A 22,893-nucleotide genomic window follows, 5' to 3' on the forward strand; every position below is an offset into this window, starting at 1 on the left:
GGGCACAAGGGGGCATTCTTTGCGTCTGGAGGAGAGAAGGTTTTTCCACCAACATAGAAGAGGATTCTTTACTGTTAGGGCAGTGAGAATCTGGAATTGCTTGCCTGAGGAGGTGGTGATGGCGAACTCAGTCGAGGGGTTCAAGAGAGGCCTGGATGTCTTCCTGGAGCAGAACAATATTGTATCATACAATTATTAGGTTCTGTAGAAGGACGTAGATCTGGGGATTTATTATGATGGAATATAGGCTGAACTGGATGGACCAATGTCTTTTTTCGGCCTTACTAACTATGTTACTATGTTACTATGAGTTTGTAGATGCCAAACACGTCCAGGTTCTTTTTTATTTAAATGGTGAAAGAAAATCCAAAGTTTGTACAAAAAAAAGTCTCAATTTCTCGTGATCTCAGGTTGGCTTAGGGCTTATTTTTTGCGAGCTGAGCTGACGTTTTTATTGATACCAGTTTGGTGCAGATACAATCTTTTGATCGCCGGTTATTGCATTTTATTGCAATATTGCGACGACCAAAAAAAACGTAATTCTGGCGTTTTGACAGGAAGCTGCAATCATCCGATTACTTGTGTTACACATAGGGCCCTGCTCTGTGCAGCAGAAATGCTCACTTGCTCTGAGTGCCCACTATCTGGCTATGACAAACCCCAGGGGTCTCCTACAGACCCGGAGTTGTCATGCCAACCCATCGGCGACCCGCGGTCATGTCACAAGGGCGCCAATGGGCGGGGTTAATGATGCATTTCCTGCGTGTGCATGTTAAATGTCGCTGTCAGAGTTTAACATGTTAACAGTCACGGGTGGATCGCAATTCCACCCGCGGCTGTTAGGGGCACATGAAAGCTGGTCTGATCAGATCAGCTGTCATAGACCGGAAAAGGTGCGGGCTCATCGCCGGAGCCTGCACCAAACAGGGAGGTTTCTAATGTTGGATATAGCCATCATAGGACGTTAAGGGGTTAAAGTGCCCCAGTGATCAAGATTGTGCTCAGCAACTACAGAGACAGGTCGGTGCCATTATACTGATTACACTGAATCCATCTTGTGGTTGTTGCGTAATCCTTATTTTCAATTTTGAGTTAATGATATGCTGCGGGGCGGCCGGTGGGCTGTGGCGAGGTCTTCATGTGGTGCTCTGCTTACATACTCACCAGTATGTCTTCTGACAGGTCACTGATCCGTCTACTGCCACCCAGTGTCCCGCTCTTCTCCCCTCCAAGATCCTGTTACCCAGTGTCTCGCTCTTATCACTTCCAAGATCCTCTGCCACCCAGTGTCCCGCTCTTCTCCCCTCCAAGATCCTGTTACCCAGTGTCTCGCTCTTATCACTTCCAAGATCCTCTGCCACCCAGTGTCCCGCTCTTCTCCCCTCCAAGATCCTGTTACCCAGTGTCTCGCTCTTATCACTTCCAAGATCCTCTGCCACCCAGTGTCCCGCTCTTCTCCCCTCCAAGATCCTGTTACCCAGTGTCTCGCTCTTATCACTTCCAAGATCCTCTGCCACCCAATGTCCTGCTCTTCTCCCCTCCAAAATCCCCTGCCACCCAGTGTCCCGTTCCTCTCCCCTCCAAGATCCCCTGCCACCCAGTGTCCCGCTCCTCTCCCCTCCAAAATCCCCGGGCACCCAGTGTCCCGCTCCTCTCCCCTCCAAGATCCCCTGCCACCCAGTGTCCCGCTCCTCTCCCCTCCAAAATCCCCTGCCTCCCAGTGTCCCGCTCCTCTCCCCTCCAAGATCCCCTGCCACCCAGTGTCCCGCTCCTCTCCCCTCCAAAATCCCCTGGCACCCAGTGTCTCGCTCCTCTCCCCTCCAAGATCCCCTGCCACCCAGTGTCCCGCTCTTCTCCCCTCCAAGATCCTCTGCCACCCAGTGTCTCGCTCTTCTCCCCTCCAAGATCCTCTGCCACCCAGTGTATCGCTCTTATCACTTCCAAGATCCTCTGCCACCCAGTGTATCGCTCTTCTCCCCTCCAAGATCCTCTGCCACCCAGTGTCCCGCTCTTCTCCCCTCAATGTTCCCCTGCCACCCAGTGTCCCGCTCTTCTCCCCTCCAAAATCCCCTGGCACCCAGTGTCCCGCTCCTCTCCCCTCCAAGATCCCCTGCCACCCAGTGTCCCGCTCCTCTCCCCTCCAAAATCCCCTGCCTCCCAGTGTCCCGCTCCTCTCCCCTCCAAGATCCCCTGCCACCCAGTGTCCCGCTCCTCTCCCCTCCAAAATCCCCTGGCACCCAGTGTCCCGCTCCTCTCCCCTCCAAGATCCCCTGCCACCCAGTGTCCCGCTCCTCTCCCCTCCAAAATCCCCTGCCTCCCAGTGTCCCGCTCCTCTCCCCTCCAAGATCCCCTGCCACCCAGTGTCCCGCTCCTCTCCCCTCCAAAATCCCCTGCCTCCCAGTGTCCCACTCCTCTCCCCTCCAAGATCCCCTGCCACCCAGTGTCTCGCTCTTCTCCCCTCCAAGATCCTCTGCCACCCAGTGTCTCGCTCCTCTCCCCTCCAAGATCCCCTGCCACCCAGTGTCCCGCTCTTCTCCCCTCCAAGATCCTCTGCCACCCAGTGTCCCGCTCTTCTCCCCTCCAAGATCCTCTGCCACCCAGTGTCTTGCTCCTCTCCCCTCCAAGATCCCCTGCCACCCAGTGTCTCGCTCTTCTCCCCTCCAAGATCCTCTGCCACCCAGTGTATCGCTCTTATCACTTCCAAGATCCTCTGCCACGCAGTGTATCGCTCTTCTCCCCTCCAAGATCCTCTGCCACCCAGTGTCCCGCTCTTCTCCCCTCAATGTTCCCCTGCCACCCAGTGTCCCGCTCTTCTCCCCTCCAAGATCCTCTGCCACCCAGTGTATCGCTCTTCTCCCCTCCAAGATCCTCTGCCACCCAGTGTATCGCTCTTCTCCCCTCCAAGATCCTCTGCCACCCAGTGTATCGCTCTTCTCCCCTCCAAGATCATCTGCCACCCAGCGTATCGCTCTTATCACTTCCAAGATCCTCTGCCACCCAGTGTCCCGCTCTTCTCCCCTCAATGTTCCCCTGCCACCCAGTGTCCCGCTCTTCTCCCCTCCAAGATCATCTGCCACACAGTGTCCCGCTCTTCTCCCCTCCAAGATCCTGTGACCCAGTGTCCCGCTCTTACCACTTCCAAGATCCTCTGCCACCCAGTGTCCTGCTCTTCTCCCCTCCAAGATCCCCTGCCACCCAGTGTCCTGCTCTTCTCCCCTCCAAGATCCTCTGCCACCCAGTGTCCCGCTCTTCTCCCCTCCAAGATCATCTGCCACCCAATGTCCCGCTCTTCTCCCCTCCAAGATCCTCTGCCACCCAGTGTCCCGCTCTTCTCCCCTCCAAGATCCTCTGCCACCCAGTGTCCCGCTCTTCTCCCCTCCAAGATCATCTGCCACACAGTGTCCCGCTCTTCTCCACTCCAAGATCCTGTGACCCAGTGTCCCGCTCTTACCACTTCCAAGATCCTCTGCCACCCAGTGTCCTGCTCTTCTCCCCTCCAAGATCCCCTGCCACCCAGTGTCCTGCTCTTCTCCCCTCCAAGATCCTCTGCCACCCAGTGTCTCGCTCTTCTCCCCTCCAAGATCCTCTGCCACCCAATGTCCCGCTTTTCTCCCCTCCAAGATCCTGTGACCCAGTGTCTTGCTCTTATCACTTCCAAGATTCTCTGCCACCCAGTGTCCCGCTCTTCTCCCCTCCAAGATCCTGCCACCCAGTATCCCACTCTTATCACTTTCAAGATCCTCTGCCACCCAATGTCCCGCTCTTCTCCCCTCCAAGATCCTGTGACCCAGTGTCTTGCTCTTATCACTTCCAAGATCCCCTGCCACCCAGTGTCCCGCTCTTCTCCCCTCCAAGATCCTCTGCCACCCAGTGTCTCGCTCTTCTCCCCTCCAAGATCCTCTGCCACCCAGTGTCCCGCTCTTACCACTTCCAAGATCCTCTGCCACCCAGTGTCCTGCTCTTCTCCCCTCCAAGATCCCCTGCCACCCAGTGTCCTGCTCTTCTCCCCTCCAAGATCCTCTGCCACCCAGTGTCCCGCTCTTCTCCCCTCCAAGATCATCTGCCACCCAATGTCCCGCTCTTCTCCCCTCCAAGATCCTCTGCCACCCAGTGTCCCGCTCTTCTCCCCTCCAAGATCCTCTGCCACCCAGTGTCCCGCTCTTCTCCCCTCCAAGATCCTGTGACCCAGTGTCCCGCTCTTACCACTTCCAAGATCCTCTGCCACCCAGTGTCCTGCTCTTCTCCCCTCCAAGATCCCCTGCCACCCAGTCTCCTGCTCTTCTCCCCTCCAAGATCCTCTGCCACCCAGTGTCTCGCTCTTCTCCCCTTCAAGATCCTCTGCCACCCAATGTCCCGCTTTTCTCCCCTCCAAGATCCTGTGACCCAGTGTCTTGCTCTTATCACTTCCAAGATTCTCTGCCACCCAGTGTCCCGCTCTTCTCCCCTCCAAGATCCTGCCACCCAGTATCCCACTCTTATCACTTTCAAGATCCTCTGCCACCCAATGTCCCGCTCTTCTCCCCTCCAAGATCCTGTGACCCAGTGTCTTGCTCTTATCACTTCCAAGATCCCCTGCCACCCAGTGTCCCGCTCTTCTCCCCTCCAAGATCCTCTGCCACCCAGTGTCTCGCTCTTCTCCCCTCCAAGATCCTCTGCCACCCAGTGTCCCGCTCTTACCACTTCCAAGATCCTCTGCCACCCAGTGTCCTGCTCTTCTCCCCTCCAAGATCCCCTGCCACCCAGTGTCCTGCTCTTCTCCCCTCCAAGATCCTCTGCCACCCAGTGTCCCGCTCTTCTCCCCTCCAAGATCATCTGCCACCCAATGTCCCGCTCTTCTCCCCTCCAAGATCCTCTGCCACCCAGTGTCCCGCTCTTCTCCCCTCCAAGATCCTCTGCCACCCAGTGTCCCGCTCTTCTCCCCTCCAAGATCCTGTGACCCAGTGTCCCGCTCTTACCACTTCCAAGATCCTCTGCCACCCAGTGTCCTGCTCTTCTCCCCTCCAAGATCCCCTGCCACCCAGTCTCCTGCTCTTCTCCCCTCCAAGATCCTCTGCCACCCAGTGTCTCGCTCTTCTCCCCTTCAAGATCCTCTGCCACCCAATGTCCCGCTTTTCTCCCCTCCAAGATCCTGTGACCCAGTGTCTTGCTCTTATCACTTCCAAGATTCTCTGCCACCCAGTGTCCCGCTCTTCTCCCCTCCAAGATCCTGTGACCCAGTGTCTTGCTCTTATCACTTTCAAGATCCTCTGCCACCCAATGTCCCGCTCTTCTCCCCTCCAAGATCCTGTGACCCAGTGTCTTGCTCTTATCACTTCCAAGATCCCCTGCCACCCAGTGTCCCGCTCTTATCACTTCCAAGATCCTCTGCCACCCAGTGTCCCGCTCTTCTCCCCTCCAAGATCCTCTGCCACCCAGTGTCTCGCTCTTCTCCCCTCCAAGATCCTCTGCCACCCAGTGTCCCGCTCTTCTCCCCTCCAAGATCCTGCCACCCAGTGTCCCGCTCTTCTCCCCTCCAAGATCCTCTGCCACCCAGTGTCTCGCTCTTCTCCCCTCAATGATCCCCTGCCAGAGTCCTGCTCTTCTCCCCTCCAAGATCCCGTCACCCAGTGTCTCACTCTTCACCCCTCCAAGATCCCCTGCCACCTTTTGTCCCATTCTTCTCCCCTCCAAGATCCATCGCCACCCAGTGTCTCGCTCTTCTCCCCCCAAGATCACCTGCCACCCAGTGTCCAGCTCTTTCCCCTCAAAGATCCATCACCAACCAGTGTCCCGCTTTTCTCCCTTCCAATATTTCCTGCCATCCAGTGACCAGCTCTTCTCCCCTCCAAGATCGACTACCATCCAGTGTCTCACTCTATACCAGAATGAGGGCCATTATACCAGGATTCGGACATTATAACAGGATGGGGGACATTATACCAGGATGGGGGACATTATACCAGAATGGGGGACATTATACCACAATAGGAACAATATACCAGAATGGGGGACATTATACCAGGATGGGGGACATTATACCAGAATGGGGGACATTATACCACAATAGGAACAATATACCAGAATGGGGGACATTATACCAGGATGGGGGGCATTATACCACAATAGGGGCAATATACCGAGTGGGGGTTAATATACCAGGATGGGGGCCATTATACCAGGATAGGGGACATTATACCAGGATGGGGGGTATTATACCACAATAGAGGGAATATACCAGAATGGGGGCCATTATACCAGGATGGGGGACAATATACCAGGATGGGGACCATTGTACCAGGATGGGGGACTGTGAAGAGCAGAACAAAAATGATTACCTCAATGAACAAAAAAAAAAAAAAAAAGAATTTGTGATAAATATTGACCTGTCCATTCAAGGACATTTTAGCTATAGTATGAAATCCTGTTTTTCTTGTCTGTGGAATTGCCTTTGTACTGTTTGTTGTGAAACTGCCGCCCACGAAACTGTTTTCTTTTCTTTTCTTTCTTTCCTGTTTTGTCTCTTTGTTTAAACATGCAAAACTTGTATAACCACTAAACAACTATATAAAGAAGGGGTAGCACCTTGAAGGCGGGCGTGCTTCAGAGACTTCCCAGTGATACACTATACAAGACGTGTCTTGTGTATTATTTCTGGTGATTCCCCACTTCCAAAGGCTGCTCCGACTGAGTGTGATCCTGACATTTCCTGGCGCCCGAACAGGGACCCGAGGTCTGTGTATTCCTTCAAGAACACCGGCAGAATACGAACGAAAAGAGAATCTGGGATAATGGACGGCAGATGAACAAAAACCTGGCCAGGTAAGAGACACTGTTAGATCTCTTATATCTGCCCTGCACTGTCCGTAAGATTTTCTGTGTCGTGTTCTTTAGCGGGTAGTTCTAGTAGAGGAGGATACCTATAGCTCGGGTTCTTGAACTATTTAGGAATTGATCACCTCACGGAGTACAGCATTGAATGAGAGTGAATGTGAATAGAAGGTGTGTGGAAGTTGGGAATAGCCCTATAAGCCGCCCAGGGGGTTGAAACAGAAGAAGTGACTGTCCCACTGGGCAACGTGGTTGCGTCCTTTCGGGGAGACCTCCGCGCCTATGTTCAATCTCTGATCCTGTCTTTGACAAAAACCTGGTGACGGATAAGTGTATGATAGTATGAGCCCAGGACAGATAAATTAGCCTGGGACAAGAATACGTTGTATGTGATAGTATAAGCCCAGGACAGATAAATTAGCCTGGGACAAGATACGTTGTATGTTCTTTTTCTGTCTGGTTGCATTTGTGTTGTTTGCTATAGGTGCAGGAATCAGGATTTTCTTACATCAACACAGTTTAAACATCCTAGCTCCTTAGGAAGAAGATAACGAGGTATTCTCATACCCAAACGCCACCTAGGGCAAGAAAAAGACATCCTAGCTCCTTAGGAAGAAGGTAACGAGGTATTCTCATACCCAAACGCCACCTAGGGCAAGAAAGCTCAGGATAAGAAAATGGGGAATAAGCAAACAAAGTCGGAACCAGAAGAATTAGATATCTATACTATCATAAAGGAGAGAAGTGGTGAAGATGCCACTAAGGGGCTGAAAAAGATTTTTAGTAAGTTTGGAGTTACTAGGGCAGAAGCTTTTAGTAGAAAACTATGGGAAGGAATTCAGGAAAGGAAAAAAGGCATAATCAGAGACAAGAAATGGATAGATCAGATCCAAGCATTGATTGATGTCTCTAGGGTAGCAGAAAATGAGGGATGGACATATAATCAACAGAGTAAAAAGTGGTGTATTAGACCCACAGGCTGTGGAGAAAAACAAAATGTGGAATCTAAAAATACCCCACCCCCATACCTTAACCCACATGCCCCATCTTTTCTCCAAACACCACCTCAAAGTTTAGCCGGACCAGGAGGATGGGTATGTCCGCACTGTGGACAACAAAATCCAGACTGGAGAAATGATTGCCTAGCCTGTGGTACACCTAGACATGGCGCTGTACTTGCCCCTGTTAGGGTAGTACCAAGACCCTTTAGGGAACCTGGTGCTGACGGAGTAATGGGAACTAGATATCACCAAACTCGACAATATTTCCCTTGGTCCCCCGCTGAAGGCATGTCTCTCTTGCATAACGCACCAGATCCCACCCAGTGTCCAGTTAGATTTGCACAATATATACAGCAAATTATGCAGACTCACGCTGGAGTTTGGGCAGATGGAGAAGAATTATGTAGAATGAAAATGACTCCTGGACTCTTCCAGGAGCTATTAGCAAATCTACAGGTACATAGGCCCCAAGCAGGAGATGGTGCCTTACAAACGATAGAATCAGGTACACAATTTGTAGATCACTTAATGGTTTTCATGAGGGAGAGACAGAGGCAGAGAGGAACAACGGGAGTGGTGGCTCCGAAATCTGGACAATCAGTAGACGAATATTATCTAAGTGTAGAAAATAATTTCAGAGATGAAGGCATGGATCTAACCGCTCCAGGAATGATGAGGTTAGTTACAAAAACCTTTATAGATGGATTGTCTCCAAAAGTGAAGGAAAAGCTTAAGGCCGCAACCCCTGATTGGAGAACCTTGGAAGACCCACACCTGGCTAGACAGAAAGCTGTAGGGATAGAAATGGACTTAAGAGAAAATTCTAAGCCAGTAAGAATTGCACAGGCTAATACTGGCTCTGCTAATCAAAAGTTTACTTGTCATTACTGTAAGAAGCCAGGACATTTCCAAAGGGAATGTAGGAAGAGAAAAGCAGATATAGATTCAGGAACCTTTGTACCCAAAAATAGGATAAATAACCCAGTGCCTGATCAAACAGACAGCTCAGAATGACTGAAAGTTATGCAGGTCTCTCTTCCTTCTAGAAGACCAATAATACAAGTTGAAGTTGAGGGTAAAAATGTACCTTTTCTGATAGATACGGGAGCAACATCCTCCATTTTAAATCAGGACTTTTTACCATATCCTGACAATATATCCTCAAAGGTTACATATGCAGAAGGGTATGATGGTAAAATTCAGGCGTTGCCCTTTACAAAACCTTTAAATGTGAGCTTTGGCCCTAAAACTTTTGTATCCAAATTTTTATTTGCTAAAGGTGCACCTACCTGCTTGTTGGGTACTGATGTCTTAAGTAAAATGCATGCAAACATCCATTTTAGAGAAGATGGCACAGTTATGCTGACCATCCCTGAAGATGCAGAAACTCTGGAACCATATGTTAGAATACAGGCAATGGAGGATTTTCCCGAAATTTACACTCAACAAGCAAAAATTGACTTGTCTCGGGTTCCTGACAGCCTATGGGCAAAAGGAGACACTGATGTAGGATTTTTATCAGTAGCTCGTATACTGTTAGAAACTGCCCCGGGAACCATATTACCTCAGCTTAGGCAATACCCCATCAGCGCCCAGCAAGAACAGGCGATTTCTCAACAAATTCAGGATTATGTGTTACAAGGTGTTTTGGTAGAAATCAGGTCACCCGCCAATACACCCTTATATCCTGTTAAAAAGAAAGTGTCCTCCAAAGAAACTATGGTGAAATATCGCATGGTGCACGACTTACGGGAAATCAATAAGGTTTTGGCACCGGTCACCCCTGTGGTACCGAATCCTCATACCTTACTGTCTCAAATTCCCAGCACTGCTGCATATTTTACGGTAATTGACTTATCAAACGCATTTTTTTCTGTGCCACTACATAAGAACTGTTGGCATTTGTTTGCCTTTACATTCAAGGGTAAACAATTAGCATGGACAAGATTGCCACAAGGTATGGTACACTCACCAACTTTGTACTCTGAAGCAATGCAGACCGTGCTAAAAAATGTCATCCCAGAACCAGGAGTAGTCATTCTACAGTATGTAGATGACTTACTTATTTGTTGCCCTGATGAGCAGACGGCAGTTACCTCAACTGTTAATTTCTTAATTTTCCTAGCGCAAGAAGGCTGTAAAGTAAATAGACAGAAACTCCAGGCTTGTCAACAAACAGTCGTGTTTTTAGGTCACTGCATATCACAGGGCATCAGACACCTCACACCTCAACGTACGGAAGCCATACGTAACATGCTTGAACCCAGGAATCACAAACAGCTGCGTGCTTTCCTAGGTATTGTTTCACACTGTAGACAGTGGATCATACATGCAAGTCAACTCATGCAGCCTTTATATGACTGTATTGCCAACACACCATATTCACTCAGTGAAGAGGCTAAACAGTCATTTTCCTCTTTGAAAACAGCACTGGTATCAGCTCCGGCTTTGGGACTCCCAGACTACACTAAACCTTTTCAATTGATGGCCGCTGAGATATCCTCACATGCTACAGGGGTGCGCACACAAAAACATGGAAACAAACAGAGACCTGTGGCATACATATCAGCTCATCTGGACCCTGTAGCTAGAGCCGCACCTTCTTGTGTAAGAGTAGTAGCCGCAATGTTATTATATAAAGCGTCGGAGATTGTTCTTGATCACCCACTTCTAGTTCAGACCACTCATGATGTACATGGCATTCTTAACCAGGTCCAACCTAAACATATTTCAATGGCCAGACACCTCCGTCTCCAATGTTCCCTACTACTGCCGCCCAACATTTCCTTTGCCAGGATTCAGACTCTTAATCTCGCGTCTTTGCTCCCTTTAGAGTCTGAGGGGGGTACCATACCTGAGGAAACTGCACTCTCCAACTCCTTTGACCCATCAAAGTCAATGCATGATTGTGTACAATTAATGGAACAAGAGACTCAGGGCTTATGTAATGTACGTGACAAGCCACTCTGTAATGCTGCATTTGAACTTTTCATAGATGGCAGTAGATATGCAGATATGAATGGACAATTTCATACAGGTTATGCGGTAGTAACTCAGCATGAAGTGCTGAAAGCAGAACCTCTCCCTGCTAATCAGTCTGCACAAGAAGCAGAACTTACGGCATTAGTTGAAGCTCTAAAAATAGCCAAAGATCAGACAGCAAACATATACACTGAATTCTAGATATGCACATGGCATTATTTTCGATTTTGGCGTAATATGGAGAGCCAGAGGTTATGTGACTGCTTCAGGCCAGCCTGTTAAACATGCCTCCCTCATTAGACAGATTCTGGAGGCAGCACAAGAAACTAAAGAAATAGCGGTGATAAAGGTAGCTGCACATGTGAGACTCGACACCGAGGAAGCCAGGGGTAACGATAAAGCCGATAAGGCAGCAAAACAGGCAGCACGTAAACCCTTACATCATGCCCACACACTAGATAGCTCTGAAGATGATGAGGAAAGATTGAAGGAAGCTCAGAAACAGGTAGACGACGAAGAACGAGGGCAGTGGCAGAAAAAAGGGGCAGAAGATCAGCAAGGATTATGGAAAAAAGGAACTTTGTTGTGTTTACCCAGAGCCTGGTACCCCGCAGTGGCAAGTGACCTCCACCTACCCACGCATGTGTCGGCAAATGGTATGACGCTCAAGGTAAAAGAAAGGTGGTTGGCTCCAGGCTTTGGTAATTTTGCTCGGAACATGTGTGCTGCATGCGCTATATGCCTGGCACACAATCCAGGTCAGGCCATTAAAACCCCAACCAAGCATCATGTAAGACCACTGTATCCCTTTCAAAGACTCCAGATCGACTACATCCAACTTCCTAGGTACAATGGATACGAATATGTGCTTGTGTGTGTGGACATGTTCTCAGGGTGGCCAGAGGCTTATCCAGTTCGTAAAGCTTCAGCAAAAACTACTGCCATTCAAATAGCACATGAACTGATACCCCGTTACGGCATGCCTGAGGTGATCGAGTCAGATAGGGGTACCCATTTTACTGGGGAAAAATTCCAGAATGTTATGAAAATGTTGGGAGTAGAAAACCAGTTTCACACTCCATATCATCCACAGAGTTCAGGTAAAGTGGAAAGATTAAATGGGACAATAAAATTAAAAATCCAGAAGGCCATGGCAGAAACAGGAAAGCCTTGGACCGAGTGTCTACCACTTGCCCTGTATTCCATCCGAAACACCCCAAGGGGGAAGGCTAAGCTGTCACCACATGAGATTCTTTTTGGTAGAGCAGCAAATTTGGGTTGTTATTTTCCACAACAACTGATGTTGAATACTGAGACTTTAACTGCTTATGTACAAGAATTACAAAAACGTTTAACTAAAGTGCATTCGCAAGTTTTTGCTTCCCTTCCAGATCCAGAAAATCTCGAAGGAGGCCACAAGTTGGAACCTGGTGATCAAGTCTACGTGAAAAGACACACCAGAAAGACTCTGGAACCGAGATTTGACGGACCTTTCCAAGTCCTGTTAACAACTCCAACAGCAGTCAAGCTTGAAGGAAAGGCATCATGGATACATGCAAGCCATTGCAAAAAAGCAGTATAAGACTCATGATATTGATGTTAATAATGTTAACCTCAACGGAGGCATGGGAAAGACTGAATTCTCTAGCCCCTTTGAACAATAGATTCGTACAACATCATAGAAAATTAGTGCATGACTTGTTAAATAATACGCAACCCCTGGCAGATTGTTGGATCTGTACCCATTCACCAGTATCAGCCACAAGTATACCTTTTCTAGCAGTTCCCGTGTCAGCTGAAGAAATATTCGCTTGGCCTAATTGTTCAGACAACCTGGCCAACAACCAACCTGGCAATACTAGACTATGGAATACTACAATCGCCATACCAATTGTGGGATGGGTAGAATTTCCTTGGTGGCAGGGCAATCTTACAGGAAAAATAGACAACTTACAATATTTAGCATTCAAGGGAGGAAAATGGGTACCTAGGAATAAGACTGGATTAACTGATTTAGGACAGGTCCCCACTGAAAATCTACAGCTCAGTTTCAGTACAACCACCCCTTCCTCTGATGCTTTCAAACCTACAGTATTGGAAAGATACATACATAATAGAAAATGGGAACATTCTGAGTTGTTCCCCCAAGGTGATGCAGACAGTTGTACAAGTAAGCCGGGGAACCTGGTTTGTAATGAATCCAATGAGTATGAGATTTAAATTAAAAGACGTACAACGACTCAGGGATCAGTATGACAAAGACAATGACCAAAATAAGGATAGCTGGTGGTCAGATACCTTTTCTTTTCTTAACCCGGCCAATTGGTTCAGAGGGATCGGTGGGTGGGTTACCGGGATTATGCAAAGCCTAATACATACAGTTATGGTTATTGTAATTATATATGTATTATTCAAGGTTGTACTCAAGGGTATCTCGGTATGCACAAATAAATTTTGTGTAATGGATGCGAGAATATAAAGTTGTTTTTTTTTTGTAATATCACAAAAAGAATGACTAAAATGATCGACAAGGTTTTGAATGGAATATGTCAAAGGGGGGATTGTGAAGAGCAGAACAAAAATGATTACCTCAATGAACAAAAATAAAAAAAAAGAATTTGTGATAAATATTGACCTGTCCATTCAAGGACATTTTAGCTATAGTATGAAATCCTGTTTTTCTTGTCTGTGGAATTGCCTTTGTACTGTTTGTTGTGAAACTGCCGCCCACGAAACTGTTTTCTTTTCTTTCTTTCCTGTTTTGTCTCTTTGTTTAAACATGCAAAACTTGTATAACCACTAAACTATATAAAGAAGGGATAGCACCTTGAAGGCAGGCGTGCTTCAGAGACTTCCCAGTGATACACTATACAAGACGTGTCTTGTGTATTATTTCTGGTGATTCACCACTTCCAAAGGCTGCTCCGACTGAGTGTGATCCCGACAGGGACATTATACCTCAATAGGGACAATATACCAGAATGGGGGACATTATACCAGGATGGGGGACATTATACCACAAGAGGGACAATATACCAGGATGGGGGACATTATATGAGAATGAGGCCATTATATCAGGATGGGGGACATTATACCACAATAGGGACAATATACCAGAATGGGGGCCATTATACCAGGTTGGGGGCCATTATACCAGGATGGGGGACATTGTACAAGGATGGGGGACATTGTACCAGGATGGGGGACATCGTACCATAATAGGGACAATATATCAGAATGGGCCCATTATACCAGGATGGGGGGCATTGTGCCAGAATGGGCCCATTATTCCAGGATTGGAGGCACTGTGCCAGAATGGGGCCATTATACCAGGATGGGGAGCATTGTTACATGAGGGGATAAAACATATATGAGGTGGAGGTTCACCGGACTCTAATGACGCAACTGCGACAGTATATGGATCCTTTGCTCTCTCCTAGCTTTATACATTGAGGACATTACCCCTACGAATCCCCCATCCTCACAGATGACACCAGGCTATAATGTCAGCAGGTGTGCACCAGAGCTGAACTTTGAATTCTGCTCCTGAACTCTCCCCAGACCTGATGACGCCTTACATTTCTTAGGACAATGTCCTCTCACTTCTTTCCAATGTACATATCTTACAGACTTCATAGAGGGGAGTCCTGTTTGGGACCATCCACATGCAACCAGTATTTGTCCTTCATATATAGGGTTAATGAACTGTGCACGGTGATGATCATGGCACTGTCACATGGATGATTCAAGGTCAACATGCTCAACTGAGAAAGAAGAAGACCCCCATCTTCCTCCACGTCCATCATCCCAGGTGGCCCTAATAACAAACCAGTCCTCGGAGTTGGAGGACATTGCTCCTTCCTCTGTTATTCTTCAGTATGGCTGAGGTGATGCTGACGGGAGTAGGTATGGCAGGAACTCATCAGAATGGCTGCTGGAGAACCCCACCCCTGAGTGGGCAGCGGGCGACCCCACCCCCGAGTGGGCAGCGGGCGACCCCACCCCCGAGTGTGCAGCGGGCGACCCCACCCCCGAGTGTGCAGCGGGCGACCCCACCCCCGAGTGTGCAGCGGGCGACCCCACCCCCGAGTGTGCAGCGGGCGACCCCACCCCCGAGTGTGCAGCGGGCGACCCCACCCCCGAGTGTGCAGCGGGCGACCCCACCCCCGAGTGTGCAGCGGGCGACCCCACCCCCGAGTGTGCAGCGGGCGACCCCACCCCCGAGTGTGCAGCGGGCGACCCCACCCCCGAGTGTGCAGCGGGCGACCCCACCCCCGAGTGTGCAGCGAGCGACCCCACCCCCGAGGGATCACAAACGACCCGAACCCCGAGTGTGCAGCGGGTGACCCCACCCCCGAGTGTGCAGCGAGCGACCCCACCCCCAAGTGTGCAGCGGGTGACCCCACCCCCGAGTGTGCAGCGGGTGACCCCACCCCCGAATGTGCAGCGGGCGACCCCACCCCCGAGTGTGCAGCGGGCGACCCCACCCCCGAGTGATCACAAACGACCCGAACCCCGAGTGTGCAGCGGGCGACCCCACCCCCGAGTGTGCAGCGAGCGACCCCACCCCCAAGTGTGCAGCGGGTGACCCCACCCCCGAGTGTGCAGCGGGTGACCCCACCCCCGAGTGTGCAGCGGGCGACCCCACCCCCGAATGTGCAGCGGGCGACCCCACCCCCGAGTGTGCAGCGGGCGACCCCACCCCCGAGGGATCACAAACGACCCGAACCCCGAGAGTGGAGCACATGGCCCAGTGAGCTGATGGAGTGGTGCGTGACCTGGTCGGTCCATCAGGCTTGTCCAGTTATGGGAGCCCACCCGTCCGGAGTCCGTGGAATATTGGGGGCTACATACACAGGTTATCTGCACGGTGCACACAATGAGGAGACGGCTAGAGGAGAACGGCTTTATTCAAGCACATTATACCGGGGCGGTCTGTATTCCACCATGTACAGGTGCCAGGAGGGAAGGACACGCACAGAAGCAGAAGACGTCCTCACACCATTACACGTAGTAGTCACGGAGCGCCCGCTCTGCAGCCCAGCGGGATCCACCTCAGTAGTATATAATCAGTGCTGCCCCGATGCGATACGGAGCGCGGTCCATCACACAAGCCCTCCACTGTCCCATCCTGGCAGCAAAAAATACTTTGTTTCCATTCCTCACACTTCACAAAAGATCTGAACGTAAACTATGAGCATGGCCATTCCTGGACACCAAGCCGAGGATGAAAACACACAGAGCGCTGGTGCTGCCCCGGGTCTGCGGCGGTGTCACAATGCGTCAGCACTGCCCCGGGTCTGCGGCTGTGTAAGAATGCGACAGATTGCGCCGGGTCTGCGGCTGTGTAAGAATGCAACGGATTTCCCCGGGTCTGCGGCTGTGTAAGAATGCAACGGATTGCCCCGGGTCTGCGGCTGTGTCACAATGCGTCAGCGCTGCCCCGGGTCTGCGGCGGTGTCACAATGCGTCAGCACTGCCCCGGGTCTGCGGCTGTGTAAGAATGCGACAGATTGCGCCGGGTCTGCGGCTGTGTAAGAATGCAACGGATTTCCCCGGGTCTGCGGCTGTGTAAGAATGCAACGGATTGCCCCGGGTCTGCGGCTGTGTCACAATGCGTCAGCGCTGCCCCGGGTCTGCGGCGGTGTCACAATGCGTCAGCGTTGCCCCGGGTCTGCGGCTGTGTCACAATGCGTCAGCGTTGCCCCGGGTCTGCGGCTGTGTCACAATGCGTCAGCGCTGCCCCGGGTCTGCGGCTGTGTAAGAATGTGTCAGATTGCCCCGGGTCTGTGGCTGTGTCACAATGTGTCAGCGCCGCCCTGGATCTTCGGCTGTGTCACAATGTGTCAGCACCGCTCCGGATCTGCGGCTGTGTCACTGTCAGCGCCGTCCGGATCTGTGGCTATGTCACAATGTGTCAGCACCGCCCCAGATCTGCGGCTGTGTCACTGTCAGCGCTGTCCGGATCTGTGGCTGTGTCACAATGTGTCAGCACCGCCCCGGATCTGCGGCTGTGTCACTGTCAGCGACGTCCGGATCTGTGGCTGTGTCAGCGCTGCCCCCGGTCTGCGGCTGTGTCACTGTCAGCGCCGTCCAGATCTGTAGCGGTGTCACAATGCGTCAGCGCTGCCCCGGGTCTGCGGCTGTGTCACAATGCGTCAGCGCTGCCCCGGGTCTGCGGCTGTGTAAGAATGTGTCAGATTGCCCCGGGTCTGTGGCTGTGTCACAATGCGTCAGCGCCGCCCTGGATCTTCGGCTGTGTCACAATGTGTCAGCACCGCTCCGGATCTGCGGCTGTGTCACTGTCAGCGCTGTCCGGATCTGTGGCTATGTCACAATGTGTCAGCACCGCCCCGGATCTGCGGCTGTGTCACTGTCAGCGCTGTCCGGATCTGCGGCTGTGTCACAATGCGTCAGCGCTGCCCCGGGTCTGCGGCTGTGTCACAATGCGTCAGCGCTGCCCCGGGTCTGCGGCTGTGTAAGAATGTGTCAGATTGCCCCGGGTCTGTGGCTGTGTCACAATGCGTCAGCGCCGCCCTGGATCTTCGGCTGTGTCACAATGTGTCAGCACCGCTCCGGATCTGCGGCTGTGTCACTGTCAGCGCTGTCCGGATCTGTGGCTATGTCACAATGTGTCAGCACCGCCCTGGATCTGCGGCTGTGTCACTGTCAGCGCTGTCCGGATCTGTGGCTGTGTCACAATGTGTCAGCACCGCCCCAGATCTGCGGCTGTGTCACTGTCAGCGACGTCCGGATCTGTGGCTGTGTCACAATGTGTCAGCGCTGCCCCCGGTCTGCGGCTGTGTCACTGTCAGCGCCGTCCAGATCTGTAGCGGTGTCACAATGTGTCAGCGCTGCCCCGGGTCTGCGGCTGTGTCACAATGTGTCAGCGCCGCCCTGGATCTTCGGCTGTGTCACTGTCAGCGCCGTCCGGATCTGTGGCTGTGTCACAATGTGTCAGCACCGCACCCGGATCTGCGGCTGTGTCACTGTCAGCACCGTCCAGATCTGTAGCGGTGTCACAATGTGTCAGCGCTGCCCCGGGTCTGCGGCTGTGTCACAATGTGTCAGCGCCGCCCTGGATCTTCGGCTGTGTCACTGTCAGCGCCGTCCGGATCTGTGGCTGTGTCACAATGCGTCAGCGCTGCCCCGGGTCTGCGGCTGTGTCACAATGCGTCAGCGCTGCCCCGGGTCTGCGGCTGTGTCACAATGCGTCAGCGCTGCCCCGGGTCTGCGGCTGTGTAAGAATGTGTCAGATTGCCCCGGGTCTGTGGCTGTGTCACAATGCGTCAGCGCCGCCCTGGATCTTCGGCTGTGTCACAATGTGTCAGCACCGCTCCGGATCTGCGGCTGTGTCACTGTCAGCGCTGTCCGGATCTGTGGCTATGTCACAATGTGTCAGCACCGCCCCGGATCTGCGGCTGTGTCACTGTCAGCGCTGTCCGGATCTGTGGCTGTGTCACAATGTGTCAGCACCGCCCCAGATCTGCGGCTGTGTCACTGTCAGCGACGTCCGGATCTGTGGCTGTGTCACAATGTGTCAGCGCTGCCCCCGGTCTGCGGCTGTGTCACTGTCAGCGCCGTCCAGATCTGTAGCGGTGTCACAATGTGTCAGCGCTGCCCCGGGTCTGCGGCTGTGTCACAATGTGTCAGCGCCGCCCTGGATCTTCGGCTGTGTCACTGTCAGCGCCGTCCGGATCTGTGGCTGTGTCACAATGTGTCAGCACCGCACCCGGATCTGCGGCTGTGTCACTGTCAGCACCGTCCGGATCTGTAGCTGTGTCACAATGCGTCAGTGGTACCCCGAATCTGCGGCTGTGTCACGTGTCAGCACCGCTCCGGATCTGCGTCTGTGTCACAATGTGTCAGCGCCGCCCTGGATCTGCAGCTGTGTCACAATGTGTCAGCGCACAACTTATTTCTCCAGTAGAGATGAGCGAAGCTGCAAAAATTAAAATTCCGGAAATTGGAATTGCACCGAATTTATTTCACGTGAACCGAATGTGCGCTGCTCTGCTCCCAGCGCTCTGCATAGGCAAAAATAAAACCTCAAGCGGCCTTGCAGCCCTGCACCCGTCGTGTTCTTTGCACCGGGCCATCCTGACAGTCTTCAGCCGCCCACCATCTCCAGCGCCTCCTGCCCCATTCACTCTCACGACGTTGCGGAGCCGTCAGCACAAGAGGCGCCGGAGATGGCGGGCGGCGGATGCTGATGATGGTCACGTGAAGACGCCCAAAGTGGGGATGCGCTGTGGGGTATTTTTTTATTGTTCTTTTTAACCCCTTCCCAGCTTTTTATAATGCAGCAGAATTGTGGCGGTCTGGATTTAACCAAATCGATTGGCGAATACTGTGGATCCGCTTTTGTAAAATTTGCCGCAGGTTCGATTTGCTCAGATCTAAGCTGCAGAAGCAGAACCAGATCGGTGTTGGGTTTTCAGCCTCTGAATGTAAACAAGACTGTTTGTATTCACTGACGGAAGGCGAGGAATGGAAAAATCAAGTCTATTAGAAAGTTCCAGAACCCTTAATTCCACAAAGACCGTCCCTTTAATTTTCGGCCTCCCTGTATACTGCACTGCTGGAATGAATCTTATGTATTGCTGTATCCTCCCTCTGGAATCCTACAATATGTTGGTGCAGAGGGAGCAACCGACGGGGCAGTAATACCTTCCCCAAAGTGGTGCGGGAGAGGATCCGTCAGGACCGGGAGAGGATCCGTCAGGACCGGGAGAGGATCCGTCAGGACCGGGAGAGGATCCGTCAGGACCGGGAGAGGATCCGTCAGGACCGGGAGAGGATCCGTCAGGACCGGGAGAGGATCCGTCAGGACCGGGAGAGGATCCGTCAGGACCGGGAGAGGATCCGTCAGGACCGTGGGCCACCCAAGATTTAGTGCCAGGAAACCATCATTCACAGGATTTACATACTGCTAAGAAATATACACAGCTATATACAAATGGTAGAAAAATTCGGAATAGTTCAGTGCTTCAACCTGCAGGGGGAGCTGCACAACGACCCCACGCGGCCTCCACCCGAAGGTTGTCATTCGATACCGGTCAACTTTTTTCCCCTCCATTGAATAAATTAATATTGGATTCTGACTCAGGAATTTCTGAAGCTTGGAGTCCCACTAAGACAAAGCACGATGAGTCTTGTAGCTATGGAAGAGGCAGTAGTCATGGCCAAGACAAAAGGCACCGGTGGGATCGTTCTTTGGTGACAGGTCGGAGGTCAGTACCATTTCTGAAGGTTCAGTTCGTGCAGAAATTTCCTTCTAGCTACATGGAAGTTTCCATGACACAAGAGTCCAGATAAGCCAAAGATGGAGATTTCTATGTGCAACCTTAGCAGGGGTTATGACACAAAGAACGTTATTGGCACCAGATGGAAACACTTGGATCAGGTCTGTGGTCATTTCTTAATAAAAGTTCCTAATTTTCCTAGCAGTTTCCCCACTTTCTTATCCTTCGAGTCATCCTCGTTCTCCTCTACTTCTTCCTTTTTGCAAAACACTTCAAACCTGCTGTAAACACGTTTCTCCTTCCGGATACTCTCCATTCGCTTTAGCAGGTTATCTCTGTCCTCTGGAGAGGTCGGAGAAGGTCGTGAGAACCGGCTTCGACTTAGAAAACTTCCCGACCTAGTGATAGAAGTTGAGTCTGAAGAGCTGGCATCTTCTGCTTTGGTCTCTGTTGAGGTGGAATTGGCAGTAGCTATGTCCGAATCATTGGTGCTCAAAGCCTGAGATTGTTTGGCCATCTCCGCCCGATTCTTCTGGCTGTTGGCGGATATTTGCTCTAATATCACTTTGGTGTCATCACGTAGGTTACTACTGAAGATAACATTTGAGGTTGAAGAGGACAACCTGGACTGAGAAGTAGATGTGGTTTTGGGTGGAGAAGTAGATATTATCTTAGTGGTCTTGTCTTCAGTCTCCACCACTGATGTTGGCTCTGAGACCTCTGTTTTTGAGAGGCGTCTGAGGGCATTATTCTGTTTCTCTACTTTAGCTGCATCTGAAACAGCCTCTTCTTCTGCCTTCTTCTCTGTTTTTGACTGGAGAAATTGCTTAAGTCTCATGGAGCCTCTGCGGATAAACTCCATTGGTGTTGGCTCTGTTTTTGACAGTTCCTCCTCTGGTTTGGTTGTGGTGGGAGAAGTGATGACAGGCGTTGGGTTTTGGGACATACTTTCTAGAGCATTTCCAAATAGAAGACCAGAGTTTATTTTGCTCGAGGGCTTTGGCAATTCAACCTCTAAAGATGATTTTGGTGGGTCTATAATTTCAGTAATAATAGGTCCACTTTCTTTCGGCTCTGGAAGAGCAGCCATGTTGCTATCGACTGTCTGGATACTTGAAACCCTTTGTTCCACCTTGGTCATTGTGCTTGTCTGTCTATCTTTGCTGAAAAGATCTTGGAACTGAGAAGTGACCGAAGAGCGATATTGTGACTCGAGAAGTGTTCGGCTGAAGGAATCCTTATCTAGAAGTTTGGATTCTAGAGCTTTGTAAGCCACAGTTTCAGTAGTGCTCTTCTTCTGCCCTTCTTCTGTCTCCTCCTGGATGACTTTTGTGGCCGCTTTGGCTTGCATTACGGAGGTCACTTCATTGTCTTTGCTGCCTCCCCTGTATTTCTCCAGGATCTCAGCTACTTTTGATGACGTCTTGATGATTTCATTGTCTTTGACCACCTCACTCGTGCTCTGCTCCTTTTGAATGACCTGTACAGCCTCAGCAGTGGAGCTATGCTGCTCCAATTTCGAGTTACTAAATATCAGTGATGATCGTAGGCGGGAACTTCTTTGAATTAAGGGGTTAGTCCGCGTTCGGAAAGAATCATGTCGTGATAAGAAGGTGTCTTCTTTCTCCTTCTCCATCATAGCCATCTCTTTGCTTGCATCTACTTGCATAGGAGCTTCACTAACAGCTAATATGGGTTTATATGGGGGGATCGGATCAATGGAATACTTTGCTAATGTCTCAATTGTAGATACTGGTTTTTCCACCATAACTGGGGCTTCATCAAAAGGTTCAGAATCTAAAGTCATTATCATTCCTTCTTCATCCTGGTCAGGCTGAATTCCACTCAAGTATGAAGAGATGCGCCAGCTGCGCAAACCTTGTTTGTTATCTTGAACTTTTTTATCTGCATCTTGGTCTTGGAAAAATTGCTTTTGCTCGGTGCTCTGCTTTTGTGTGGGAGACATTTGACACATAAACTTCTGACGTCCTTGAGATCTTTGTCCAAATCTTCCTTCGTTTCCCAGCACCACTTGGTCTGAGCCTTGTTTAACTTCTCTTGAGGAGCTGGAGGGGTTGTAGCCCAGTCTGGTGTGTGGACCCTCAATTGCATAATTACCTTCTCCCTGCAAAGCTTTGTAAGGGGGAAATCTGGAATCCATGTCATCTGAGTCTTGCAAACCCTGTCGGTTGCCTCGAATCTTTTCGAACAGTCCCTGAGTCCTCCCTGTGCGATCCATTTGTACAAACTGACTTTTCTGGAACTGGCTGGACTGGAAGCGGTACTCGTTATTGTCGGTGTTCATAAACATCTGCCTCGAGTACTGCTTTGAAGCGGAGTAGTTCTCGAAGGTGCCTTCTGCAAAGCTGTGCCTCTTAAAGGCGTCAATGTCCAAGTGCTTGTTTTGCATGAAGGACATCTGCATTTTATCCATTTGCATCTGCATTTGGTCAGGAAATTTTGGCCCATGGAATCTCATGCCAGTATTTTCCATTGTGTGCCTCATCATATCTTCTCTGCGGAACGACTGCAGAAAATGTCGATCAGGATCTACACCGAAGGAATTGAAAGAGTTCTGGGAGCTGTCATCTCTGGGGTACATGAAATGAAGCTTTCGATCATAGAAAGGACGAGGGCCGGCAAATGGGACCATCCCCATGTAAGGCTTTTCCATCTTGATCAAAGCATTATCAAGGGGGATAAGAGGGTCAGACTGTGCAAACAGAATCCGGAACTCTTCATCAAAGCTGGAAACCAGTTCTCCCTGGAAGATGTGAGCGATGCTGCGATGGATCTTCTCAAATGACCACATAAAGCTGTGAAAACAGAAGAACACGGCACAGGTCTCAACAAAAATC

At 50.8% G+C, this 22,893-nt stretch overlaps 2 protein-coding genes across 2 annotated transcripts in view; one reads left to right on the forward strand and one right to left on the reverse strand.

Annotated features, from left to right (window-relative positions):
- Window positions 1–1,168: 1,168 nt before the first annotated feature.
- On the forward strand, window positions 1,169–4,936 carry LOC138643518 (proline-rich protein 36-like). The gene has a single exon (XM_069732417.1). The coding sequence runs from the start codon at window positions 1,169–1,171 to the stop codon at window positions 4,934–4,936; it is 3,768 nt and encodes a 1,255-aa protein (XP_069588518.1).
- A 14,761-nt stretch (window positions 4,937–19,697) lies between these two features.
- The window catches only part of FAM83H (family with sequence similarity 83 member H), a 73,433-nt gene continuing 70,237 nt past the window's right edge, over window positions 19,698–22,893 (reverse strand). The window contains exon 5 of the mRNA XM_069732142.1: window positions 19,698–22,851. Coding sequence (XP_069588243.1) covers window positions 20,205–22,851 — 2,647 coding nt within the window. The 3' untranslated portion in view covers window positions 19,698–20,204. The remainder of the gene's footprint in view (window positions 22,852–22,893) is intronic.

Source organism: Ranitomeya imitator, chromosome 6, assembly GCF_032444005.1.
Source record: "Ranitomeya imitator isolate aRanImi1 chromosome 6, aRanImi1.pri, whole genome shotgun sequence".
NCBI classification, from domain to species: domain Eukaryota; kingdom Metazoa; phylum Chordata; class Amphibia; order Anura; family Dendrobatidae; genus Ranitomeya; species Ranitomeya imitator.

Bases quoted from the DNA above. Each gene is read 5' to 3' on its own strand.
- LOC138643518 (XM_069732417.1), top strand. From the start codon at position 1,169: ATGTCTTCTGACAGGTCACTGATCCGTCTACTGCCACCCAGTGTCCCG.